Source organism: Pseudorca crassidens, chromosome 20 (genome assembly GCF_039906515.1).
Source record: "Pseudorca crassidens isolate mPseCra1 chromosome 20, mPseCra1.hap1, whole genome shotgun sequence".
Taxonomy (NCBI): Eukaryota; Metazoa; Chordata; class Mammalia; order Artiodactyla; family Delphinidae; genus Pseudorca; species Pseudorca crassidens.
The window spans coordinates 31,771,714-31,785,154 of NC_090315.1; the positions used below are offsets into that span (position 1 = coordinate 31,771,714).

At 38.6% G+C, this 13,441-nt stretch overlaps 1 protein-coding gene across 2 annotated transcripts in view; it reads right to left on the reverse strand.

The window, feature by feature from the left end:
* Positions 1-647: 647 nt before the first annotated feature.
* The window catches only part of RPGRIP1L (RPGRIP1 like), a 99,382-nt gene continuing 86,588 nt past the window's right edge, over positions 648-13,441 (reverse strand). For both annotated transcript variants that reach the window (XM_067719381.1, XM_067719383.1), the window contains 3 exons: positions 10,839-10,923; positions 5,029-5,162; positions 648-2,533 (listed from right to left, as the gene is read on the reverse strand). In XM_067719381.1, the coding sequence (XP_067575482.1) occupies positions 2,421-2,533; positions 5,029-5,162; positions 10,839-10,923 (332 nt within the window). In that variant the 3' untranslated portion in view covers positions 648-2,420. The remainder of the gene's footprint in view (positions 2,534-5,028; positions 5,163-10,838; positions 10,924-13,441) is intronic.

Below are 13,441 nucleotides of genomic sequence, written 5' to 3' on the forward strand. Positions count from 1 at the left end.
GATCAGGCTTAGCTCACCAAGAGAAAACCATTGCTCTTGATCCTAAAAGGTGGGGAACTTTTCAGCGAACTCTGGTCAACACAACACAAAACAAAAAACTATTCTCGGGCAGATTATGAAAACCATTTGAAGCATCCAAGACCACTTATCCACTTCAAAACGTGTCAGCAGCTATTCAACTACTTATGAAAATGAGTTTTGTGAAAATTCATGTAGTTTGAGGCCGAGTATTCTAAAACTAGAAAAGGAATCTTAAATAATCTGTTACGGTACACATGAAAGTGACAGAAACGTGGCTAATTCTCTAACGTTAGCTGAGGTATACATGCTATACAGTTGACTAGATCTCAGAAGATTTATAATAAAAACTTCCCCTTTCCACTTAAAGATCATAAGAAGTCAGCACAATCTGGTCTTCTCCCTGCTGAAAGGGTATTTAGTTTGGGATGTAATGTTTTAAAACAATAATACAAACCTCCTGGGAGAATACCACAATAAATGTCTCAAAAACCACTCAGTTAATCCCAGGGTATAATCCGGCTGTTTTAAATTACTGCAGGGAATATTACGGGCCTTAATGACACTGTAACTGCTTAAAGCCAAAGAAAGCTAGAAAGAGAGGCCAAAAAGATGAGCTCAGAGCCAGCTGAAGTGACAACAAACATGTGGCTGTTTATTAGGATTGGAGAGGTTTAGTCTGCAGATGTTTGTGGTCTCTAGAAGGTTCCAGAGGAATGAGTTGTTATGAAGATTTGCAGAGTTTGATGAGAGCAAGATTCTTCTTGGAGATGGCAGGCCCCAGACAGGGAGGCCCAATGGTAGAGACAGAATTTATAGATTTCTGTGGTCAGATCATACTCTACTGGTTCCACAATGTACATCAACAAATTAATATTGTACGGATGTCATTTCAAAGCCTCCTAAAGACGAGAGTCATTATTGAAGCCATTAGAGCACAGATGGTTCAAACTATATGCAGATATTCATACTTGCATTTTTGCATTATAGCTGCTTTTTTTTTTTTCTGTTGAACTGTAATGAATTGTCTCATAATCTATTCCATCTTCTTGCCATTAGCAGGCTTTGAATGTTCACAAATAGGAGCAAAGAACTCATTTTCCAGAGCTTTAATCACACAAAGAGGGAATGCCTAATTCTCTAAATGAAATGGTCTGTGATCACTGAAGCAGAGATTTAATATATCACGGCAAATTAGGTAGATTTTAATAAATTACTTATCTCCCTGAATACTTTACATATGCTTAAGAAGGAACATAGCCTGTTTGCAAACAGTGAAAACCCACAGCCTATAAAAATCCTTTGAAGAAAATGACAAATAAAAAAGTAAATTAAAAAATGAAATGCATTATATCCTAGACCTCTAGAGACAATTCCTTTGCAGCATTGATTCACAGCTCCATTAAAAATATCAATTAAATCCTTCAGTGAGATTGAGTAAAAGCTAGAAAATTAACTTTCTGAGCTGCTTTTCGATGATCTGGTTATCCAGATACACCCTCGCATTGTACAAGCTTGATGTAAATTTAAAAAATGATAAAAAGATACTCCTTTCAGGTCTAACTAAGCATATCAGAATTTCAGGCATATTTTTAATATTTTCTTTCTATGTCATAAGCTAAGTTTTCAAAGTGTAAATTTCATGTATCTGTCTCTTCTTTACATACACACATTCCTGGATCCCATATTACCATTACAAATACATGAAAACAATACAAATAAGAAGAACTGTAATTTTTAAGAAAGAAAAACAAAAAACTTGCAGTAATTTAATAAGTTGGTGCCAAGTCTCATTCTTTATATTTAATTGATAGAAATGGCATGCATCAAAGAAAATGCATACTGAGCTTTAATGTGCATAAAATGGATATTAGCATTTTAAAGAGGAAGATTAACACATTAATCCAAGTAATTTTCATATATTGCTTCTAATAAAATCTTCACAGTGCAAAACTCTTAATGAGGCTAATCATACACATTCCATTTAGTGGGACAATTAGGGATAACGTAAAAGTATTTCTTTTTCATAGGTTTTCTAAGATTTATGCTTTTTGCTTATTAAAAATAAAAATGGGAATTGCATTTCAGTTCTTCATAAGAAAATGTTGAAAATGCAAATAGACTTTCTCATGTTATCATGTAGGTATAAATTATTGAGAAGGTGTTGCCCACTGTGGAGAACTTAAGTCCTGAGGGGGTGGCAGTCATGGGAAGGAGGGAATAGAAAAATAAACAAATGGAAAAAGTATACAAAACTTGAACACTTCAAACCCAGGCCTCCTCCCTCCCAGCTTCTCATGAATTATAGATTACATACACCAGAGTAATTACGAAAATCTCATCTAAGTGCTTTCATGTGAGCATTTACTCAGGAGTAGGAGATGCCTCTGGGGTAGTTTCTTTCAAGCCTCCAAGTCATCTCTGTATTGCTCGTAGACAGACCGTAGGGCATGGAGTGCTTCGACAGTTACCCTGAGCTTGCCAATACCTCCACCATCTGCTCGAGCATCCAAAACTAGGGAGAAGATAGCAGAAAAGTGTTAATATCATTCAACAGATTTTTCTTCAGAGAGCCTAGCTGAAACAGTAGTTGAAAAGATGAAAACAGCTCTACAGAAGTCCAAAGTTCACTGGTATCTCAGAAATCTAAAAATCAAAGCTTGTCATGTGTGTATGAGTGTGTATACACATTTCAGATGTACTGTATGTATGTTTACATATTGCTTGTAGAGTTAAAACTAATGATCTAATCCTGAAGTTTACCCAGTGGAAAGGCTATAGGATAATGATTCCCACAGAATCAGAATTTCTTAGTAGGAAATAAAAGTCTAAAAGGGATCAAGATATGACAACGAAGAATTTGTTCTAACATACCGTGTTAACAAATATCAGAATGGCAACTTACTGTAAAGAAATTACATGATCATTATTTGAAATGGTTATTTATATATTTTTAAAGATTTTTTTTTGATGTGGACCATTTTTAAAGTCTTTATTGAATTTGTTACAATATTGCTTCTGTTTTGTTTTGGTTTTTTGGCCACAAGGCATGTGGGATCTTAGCTCCCCGACCAGGGATTGAACCTGCACCCTCTGCATTAGAAGGTGAAGTCTTAACCACTGGACCGCCAGGGAAGTCCCCTGGAATGGTTATTTATCTTTCTAAGGAAAACATTCCATTTAAAATAGATTATACGTGAAATTAGAAAAAGTTAAAATGGCAGACCCAGAATCTTAAGGTCTACGGATTGGCTTTGAGGGTCTATGAACTGATGTTGCAAGAAAGTAGATGTAAAATTTTGAGCGTCTGTGGGCTTTTCTGGGAAGGAGGCACAGCTTTAGTGGTGTATCAAAGGCAGACTGTTTGATAATTCTCTGAGCTCAGTGGTGGGGGCCAAATGGGATGCTGATTCAGACCCCAACCCTCTGTGAACAGCGATAACCTACTAGTGACTCCAGGCCAGAATTTTGGACTTTGTAAGTCTTGACAGCACTTATGAGTCTATATAGTTTCCTATGTATTTTCCTCGTGGTTTTCCTTGAACTTTTAATATGTGTGTGTGTTTAATTCCAAGAAAATTTGTAAGGAAACCTTCAAATAAAACTTAGTATACAAAGACTTAGGTGGAGAAATGAGCAGGCAGGGAGATTGCAGGGGAACAAATGGTCCCCAGCGCACTGCCGAGCCTTCACCTCTTCTTTGGAACGCCTCACTTCTATGTCTGGCACAGAGCAACGCATTAAAAACCTAACCTTACCAGCGTTTAATTTTCTGACTCTTTCCCAGAACAAGGCCACAATAGCTGTCTCTATCAGACCAATATGATCATTTGTGGTCTTGCAGAACGAGAAGATGGCTTTTGAAACAGCACTGACTGTAGAAAAGATAAAGAATCTAAAGCACAGATAATTTTGAACATTTCTGTCAGACTCTCTTGGTTCTGGGTGTTTTTAATAGGATTTAGGTTCGTATTTTAATCCTCTCATCTTTTTCTTCTGTGCCTGCCAAAGTTGTGATATGTGTGTGATATGTATAGTTTACAAAATTTCCCAGAATAGGTTTCTAATTTGGTTACTTGGTCTAATTTGGTTAATTATTTGGCTTGATCCTGACTTTTGAGCACTTGACACACATCCAGGACAAGCAGCTTGACATGTGAACCACAGCTGAACTACGGTGTAAGCAGAGTGCCTGGCACTTAAGAGGTGCTCAGTTAAGTGCTCATTTAATGCATGAATAAATGAGTAAACAAACCGTGTACATTTTTCCAGTGATGGATGGCTCTGCTGACTTAAGAAATGAGATTAGGACTCAGCCTCGTTTCTTCATTTATTGTACAGCCCAGGCCATCCCTGATTATTATTTTTAAAAGTCTTGATTTCGTAAAGTACAGTACCTTCAGCATGTTCTAAATATGTTATATAAGGATAAGGGGTAGAAATTAGGCATTGTTGGGACTCACACCTGGTGAGGTGAAAATCTAGAAGAGCACTTTTTGTCAGGAATCCCTAACTCCTCCCTGAATCCTGATGAGAAGCAAGTGACCAAAACTACTCAGTTATTTGCAGTGACTATATCACCGGACTGTAACACTGAAGTAAAGAGAAGCCTTGCAGAACACACTGTAATGATCACTCAGAATAACATGCCTTAGCTGAAATAAGGGTTGACAGCATGAGGCTTCTAGAAACAACATTAAAAAAAATCCAATGGCCACATTTTTGTCCCCCACAACCCCCGCCCCACAATACTAACAAAATGAATAATTCCTTGAGAAACACAATTAATTATTTTTAAATTTCTGTTGATTCAGAGGAAGGCAGAGAAGGAGGGTAAGGGGGGGATGTAGGGAGAAATTCCAGCCTCAACAAAACATCAGCTTGAGTCGCAAAGGATTCAACTAGTGTGTGACTCAACGTCTTTGCAGCCAGCAAAAAGAAGGTTTTAATAAAGAATTTGGATTTCAGCAATTGCTGGTTGTACAGATTGAGCAATACTTCCACCCATACCATCAATACTTTGCTCGATGATGTCTCTCCCTTCCCGAAACATGTCGGCGAGGTCAACGTTAGCAATGCCGATGTCCTCACACTCCAGATCCTGCTCATCCTCTGGAGGGTCACTGACCACAGTGAAGCGAACGCTGAGAAGGGAAAGAACACAGAACATCGCTACAAAGTGAGAAAAAAAAATCACAAATGAAACAAAACTCCTGAATGGGTTTTTATCACAAACTGTGAAATCTCAGTTTCCAATTATTCCAATAAAAAGAAAATTATATAAGTTATTATATGAACGATTAGAATTATTATAGCACACCCAGACTTCACATGAACACTAATTCACTTTTCTAAGCACTGATTATCATTTATCACTAGAATCTGAGAAAATTACTAGGCGAAGAGAAGAACCAGATGTTCACTCTATTATATATTATCTGATCATATTTTGACATGTCTACTTTTAAGGCTAAAAGGATCAAGTGAATAAAGACCAGGGAGGTTAGGGCAGCTTTTTCAACAGAAATGCAACATTTTCTATAGAAATGCACAACTTTGGAGTTTCTACTAAGCAATTTAACCAACTGTGTTCTATATATTCTTAATTATGTTAGCTAAATGTTGTAGCTCTACCCAATAGCTATACGAAATGTTTGTATTAGTTCAGCAATCTTTCAACTTACAATCATAGCATCCAAGTTTTATTTTACTTTTAGACATATAATTGGAGGGTTCTGATGGAACTGATTTGAATTAGTGGCTTGTGTTGAGGCCAAACACACTTGGACTGACCAAATGACAGGAATTTACAGTTAAGTACTCTTTTGATATGTCTTGGCAGCATAGCTTAAACCACGAATGCTTGTAAACGACCATTTTAACCATTTTCAAAATCTATCCATCCCAAATCAGAAACAAAACAAGAAACTTGTTTCTTAGATAACACTGTTAGGTAAAAACCTAAGTCTCTGGGATGTCATGCCTTGAAAAATATGCACGATTAAAATCCTTTCCAAATGTTTACAGGTAAACATGACAATATTTTAAAATAATTTGCTAAAAGTATTCAACATTTCATTTCTTTACTAAGTCCCTGTTTTTCCATAGCAATAAATTCTGATCAGGAAATAGAAAGATGGATATTTTATATGATGCATAAAATAGATAAATTAAGATTAAGTGGTTTAAGGGCATCCGTTCTGGGTTCAAATTTCTGCTTTCCTATTAATTAGCTGTGTGACTTTGTACACATTACTTAACCTCTCTGATCTCAGTTTCCCTATCTGTAGAATAGTAATGGTTCACTGGGCTCTTGTGAGGATTGGATGAGATGATACATGTAAATGGTGCCTGGAACACATTAAGCACTGAGTAAATGTTTGCTCTTTTATTATTACTATTTTTAATCTACATAGAGCTCCTTAAGCTTCTACATTTCTAAGGGAAGAGAAAAAGAATACATGGGAAAGGCTTGTCTCAATTGAAAACCGAGACAACCAAATTATACAATGACTGTATCACTCATTAAACAAGAAGAATGATGATGAAAGATATTGTCCTAAAATGAATATACTTAGAAAAGAAGGAATTAGAAGTGATATTTGACACACATTTTACACCCACAAGACTTACAGAAAGGATGGAGGCTACAAGATTGTAGTAATATTAAGTGTTATCCTTATATAATGTCTCATATCTAAGGATAATTATCTATATACTTTACAAATGCATACCATTACCTCCACTGAATATATGAGAATTCTGAGAAAAAAAGAAAAAAAAACCCTTCTAAGTGCCAGAGAAAGGGCTAAAAACAAAAAATGCAATATTTCTGGTTTAGATTCTATAGAGAGCAAAATGAGATGTCAAATACAAAATTAAGAAACTAAAGTTAGGCTCTAAAGGGAGGAAGGTACACTAAAATAATTTAAAAACTACAGCTTGGCTTCAGCTAAACTGTACATACACATACACGGACACACACAGACACATCTTATCTTACCTTGAACCCTGCCAAAACAAAGAGATGGAACCTTGCTTTATGTGCTGGAGAGGCTTCACTAACCAGCTTAAATGTCATCTCCTTGGGTTTGCCTTCATGTTATTATTACTTTTTTTATTCCTACTTTTTGTTTTTGCCCGCGCTACAAGGCTTGTGGGATCTTAGCTCCCTGACCAGGGATCGAACGCAGCCCTGGCAGTGGTACCGCAGAGTCCTAACCACTGGACCGCCAGGAATTCCCTTTATGTTATTTTCCATTTTAACAGCTTGTTTAGCTTTCTCTTAGTACCTATTGTAATATGTAATTGGTTGATTTGTTTACTTGTTGTCTGTCTTCCTCAGTGGAATGTATACTCCATGAGTGCAAAGATATCCTCTTGGGCTTCCCTGGTGGCGCAGTGGTTGAGAATCTGCCTGCTAATGCAGGGGACACAAGTTCGAGCCCTGGTCTGGGAGGATCCCACATGCCGCAGAGCAACTAGGCCCATGAGCCACAACTACTGAGCCTGCGCGTCTGAAGCCTGTGGTCCGCAACAAGAGAGGCCACGATAGTGAGAGGCCCGCACACCGTGATGAAGAGTGGCCCCCGCTTGCCACAACTAGAGAAAGCCCTCGCACAGAAACGAAGACCCAACACAGCAAAAATAAATTAATTAATTAATAAACTCCTACCCCCAACATCTTCTTTAAAAAAAAAAAAAAAAAAAAGATATCCTCTTTTTCAGCATTTTAGTTCCTGATACTTAGGTAGGGATCATAAATATTTGTTGAATTACTACATGAACTGCAAAATGGAAGTCCTAGTTGAAGGCTGCCTCATTTGGGGAAGGTTGACTGGAGAAGGCAGGCCTTGGGCTGGGCCTCAAGATTTAGACCTCAAACGTAACCTGCTGTCATTTAGGAAACCAGAAGGCACTGAAACTCCATAGATCATTTAGCAGTTTTCATTCTTTCCTCATTCTGAAATAGTTCGTTTTTATATGAAACAGGATAGAAGAGCCTAAGGGCTCACCTGTGAGTTTTACATACTGGAGTGCTGATAGTTAAGTTGGATCTGTACAGTAGAACACTGTGAAAGGGAAGAAATGAAACCAAAAAGGAACCTTAAGTCGGTGTCAAAACCACGACTTCAAATAAGTAATTTCCAGACTCCCATTTCAATGTGTTGCCTCCCTTTTAAAGTGACGCTTGTATATTTGCAAATATAGCATGGGACAGAATGCAAAGGTACTGTATGTGATTCATTATACAATGCACATCATCTTATGTGTGTCAGAGAAGATTGGCCAAACTTATCTAACTGTGGCTCTATAAGTTATCACCAATGTTCAAGGGGGCTACTGTCTGAGAAAATGAATTCTTATAAACTAGGAGGTACTTTAAGTAATGTGACCCCAGAGTACTTAAAAAAGGTGAGAACATTCACTGGAATAACATTTGTCTTTTGGTTGTGGAAAAATGTAAATGTAAACTCCTTTTTTTTCCCCTTAAGAAAATGATACTGTCAAAGGAGAGAAATGGGACAGGGCTATTCTCCCATGATGGCCCCATCCCTCCCCTGGCAGTCCGATGAGCACGTGGCCAGCGCTCCAAGCCCTCAGCTGTCATCAGCCCCGAGCCAGTCACTCTGCACCTGCAGTGCCTCTTGCAGTATCTAAAATGACATGAACGTTTGTGCCTCTGTGGACATTTAAAAATTTTTAGGGAAACAATGATGGGAGAGTGGGAGTCATTACAGCTATGGTGGACTTTTTTTTATTTTTAAAGTTCAGTTCTGGGCAGTGATGACCCAGCTTCTTGACCACAGAGAAGTAGATGACATGGCCAGTGCCATTTAATCACTAGTGACCTGGGATACCCCAGGGGGCCAGTGGTATTTGAGGTGGCCTTGAAAGAAGCTGAAGTATACAAAGTAGGTTAAACCTGAGTGATTATCTACCGTCCTGGGAAAAACAGAACCTCAGGGCAATTAATAGGGTTTTCCTACTCTTTCTTCAGAATCAAGATCCAAGGAGGGACTTCCCTGGTGGTCCAGTGGTTAAGAATCCTCCTTCCAATGCAGGGGACACAGGTTTGATCCCTGGTCGGGGAACGAAGATTCCACATGCTGTGGGGCAACTAAGCCCACGTGCTCTAGAGCCCACACACCACAACTAGAAAGCCCACGTGCTGTAACTACTGAGACTGAGTGCTGCAACTACTGAGCCCGCATGCCACAACTAGAGAGCCCGCACACCGCAACTACTGAGACTGTGTGCCACAATGAAGATCCTGCATGCCGCAACTAAGACACGACGCTGCCAAATAAATAAATATTAAAAAAAAATCCAAGGAAATAATACATGTATTTCAAGGAGTTAAAGAAAAAGCCACTGTCAGATCCTAAGAGCTAAGAATTTCAGTTTCATTTCATGAAACAGAAGATCAGATGCTAGTTTGGAAGCTCTTTTGAAAAATATAATGTCGTTAATGTTCACTTCCTGATGTCTAGGAAACAGATGAACCTCAGTCTCTTTCTCAGGTGGGGGACGGGTAAGTGCTGGTTTGAGGCAGTGAGAGGCTTTGTCACTGATGGGCCATAAAGGCAAGGAGAAGAGGACAATGGGGAGATAACGGGTCCACCCAGGCCAACGGGAACAAGCCAGCAGAGGGGCGTTGGCGAAGCCCCAGCTCAGGGGTTGATGGGTAGCACTTAGATAACTCCTCAGACTGCATGGATGGGAGCGCAATCAAAAGTATGAACTTATTTATTTATTTAAAATTATTTATTTATTTATGGCTGCGTTGGGTCTTCGTTGCCGTGTATGGGCTTTCTCTAGTTGCGGCGAGTAGTGGCTACTCTTCGTTGCGGTGAGCGGGCTTCTCACTACGGTGGCTTCTCTTGTTGCGGAGCATGGGCTCTAGGCACATGGGCTTCAGTAGCTGTGGCTCACGGGCTCTAGAGCGCAAACTCAGTATTGTGGCTCATGGGCTTACTTGCTCCGTGGCAGGTGGGATCTTCCCGGACCAGGGCTCGAACCCGTGTCCCTTGCACTGGCAGGCGGATTCTTAACCACTGCGCCACCAGGGAAGTCCAGCAAGAATTTATTAAGATCAGGTTTTTTTCCTTCTCGAAAGGGTATAATTTCTCTACTGACCAAAAATGCAAAGTGTCCCGTTCAAGTTTGCCCCCCAAAAGCATTAAAAATAACATGAAATGATGAACTATTAAAAAGTGCTAGTGAGGTAAAAATTAGTATGAAAGGCTGATGAGCTATTACAAATAATAATATTACTACTGCTTATAATGACGGCAATGAATACTTACTGTGCTCTTACTCTGTGTCAGGCGCTATTCTATCCATCTTACACATATCATCTCATTTAATCTTTACAACCACCCTGTATTATCTCCATTTTACAGATGCAGAAAGTGAGGCACAGGGTGGTTGTCTGAGGTCAGACAGCTAGTAAGTGATAGAACAAGAATTTATATTCCAGCCATTGAGTCCAGAGCGCCCCCTCGGGGCAATCACTGTTAGGTGCTTTACACTTATACCTGACTGACAATGGGATACTTTATATACTACACTGTACAGTCTTTTGGTTTGCAAAGCACGATAGGATCTTTACAGTTACTCTGTATGGTAGGCAGGGCTGTGATATTTCTAGGAGGAAAGAGACCCAGAGAGGTCACATACTCATTCAAGGACACTGAGTGAATCAGGGAAGTAAGGTGTTCTGCTTCCTCATCTTGTGCTTTTCTTTCCCCACCACACCACGCTACAGAGATCTACTTTGTATAAACCGCCAGATAATTTAGAATGCTTAAATGTACCTTCTATTAGGCATCTCTTGTTTAAGTAGTATAGCTTTTAAGATGTCTCTCTTGGCTTGGTTGTTTTCTTTATCCACGTAGATCACTAAACCAAAAAAAAAAAAAAATCCACAAGAAGTCACTCAGGAATATGCTACATTAGTACCATTCTGTATTTGTATAAATACCTGTTTTTAGAGACTCAAGTCATACCACCTCACTTGTACGCAAGGGAAAAGAAAGCCGCGTTGGAAACCAGAATCAAATCTGAATAGTCATGTGATCTAATGTCATGTCACTGGCAGGTTTACGTACACACTGTCAGAAAAGATACAAGCAACATCTAAGAGTGCCACATCGCTGTCACTGCCTGTTAATGGCAGTGGCAGTCGTGACAGTAAAAGCCAGCGGTCTTTATTGCTTTGTATTTGAGGGATTTACTGCATTTTCTTTCACCCAAGAAGCAAGTGATATGATAATGTATGGCAGAGAGCTTGTCCTTCCTGACAGCCCTGGTAATTTAATCCTTCTCTCCTGCCACAACATGCAATAAAAGAGGCATCCTAGCGCAATGGGTTGAGGAAATCCACACACTGACGCTTGCTGGTGGTTGGGTGGGGGTACGGCATAGACCTGTGGTGGAAGGGAGAGAGAGAGGCTTTTTAGGGTGTGAAGTTTGTCTTTGGTTTTCAAAGGTTCACGCTGGCATGCAGGAGTGTGGTTAGACTTTACTTGGCTGAAATATAAGATTAGGTAACTCATCTAAAGACCCACAAGGAAGAAGACAGTGAACACGTGAAACTGTAAATGTCTGCACTTTGGGAAAATGGCATCTCAGAGTGTGAACACTCTAATTTTCATTCTGATTATTTTTTCTCAGCTCGGCAGCCTTTCAGCCATGCGTTAACTTCTGAAGACATTTCTTTTTCAGGTGCCATTTTGGAGCTAAAGTCTCTCCTGTGACCAGATCTCAATTTAGAGATAATCCCTGATCAAAAATACACAAAGGGTGAAAAGATACCATGACAGTTCTAAAGCCAGGTTACGTTGGGAACAAACATATTTCATACTGAGAATGTTTCCCTGGACAATTTGAGTTCAATCTCAAATTATGATGCTATCAACTCATTTAATCGTTGGCTAGTTGAGCAAATATTAGCCGAGGGCCAGGGATGGCACGTGCTGGGCACTGAGTGAGGCACAAAGGTCTGTGTGGAGGTGGGCTGGTAGTTTAAGAGAAGGAAGAACCAAGGTCAAACAGCAGCTCTTAGCTTTTTGCTCTTTGCACGATACCATATTAGTAAATGTGACCAATGATACAGGTTACTGAGATTTACAGGAATCATAAAAGACAAAGGGTTCTTGTAAATTTTGTAAATATAGTGTTTTACTTATCAATGCTAAAAAGGCATGCTTTTAAAAAAAGTCATGCTTTTCCACTAATGCTGGAAGATGGGACCTCATTTGGCCACCAGTACACCAAGCTAAATTTGAACTTTTTTTTTCCAAATCGGAATTTTTTGTTTTTGCTGTTAATTACCAATTCAAGATATGGTAGACCATATCCTTTCTGACTTCAGAGTTCTAAAGCTTTTAAGCCATACTGGCCTACATTTCTTTTGTGATAATTTTTCTCAGTTTTACTGAGATATAACTGACATATAACATTGTATGAGTATTAGGAGTACAACATAATGATTTGATATATGTATATATTGCAAAATATTTATCATAGTGAGTTAACATCCATCACCTCACATGGTGACAATTTTTTTTACTCTCTTAGCAACTTTCAAATACACAATACAGTGTTGTTAATTATAGTGGTCTACATTGCTTGAAAACAAGGGTAATCTCAGTGATTTAAAACAAAAAAAAAAGACTGAATTCAACGTCTAGCATCCAAATAGTCTTTCAATTAAACTAGACCAGTTCTGATGAATCTCAACAGCTTGAAAAATTTTTTTAATGTGATAAAATATACATAACATAAAATTTAGTATTTTAAGCATCTTTAAGTATACAGCTTAGTGGCATTCAGTACATTCACACTGTTTTGCAGCCATCTCCACTATCCATCTCCAGAACTTTATCATCATCTCCAACTGAAACCACACCCACTGAACAGTAACTTCCTACTCCCTCCTCCTCTCAGCCCCTGGTAACCACTATTTTACCTTCTGTCTCTATGACTGTGACTATTCTAGATACCTCTTATAAGTAGAACCATATAATATTTATCCTTCTGTGTCTGGCTTATTTCAATTAGCATAATGTTTCCAAGGTTCATCTATGGCATGTGTTAGGATTTCATTCCTTTTTAAGACTCAATAATGTTCCTGTATGTACATGTATATACACATACACACACATACATACAAACACAGCACATTTTGTTTATCCATTTGTCTTTTGATGGATATTTAGGTTGGTTTCACCTTCTGGCTATTGTGAATAATGCTGTGATGAACATGGTGTACAAACATCTGTCAGAGTCCTTGCTTTTAATTCTTTTGGGTACATTTCCAAAAGTACAATTGCTAAATCTTTGGCAATTCTATGTTTAACTTTTTTTAAAAAAAATCTTTACCATTGAAATTGGTAAAAAAATGGTATAGTTGTGA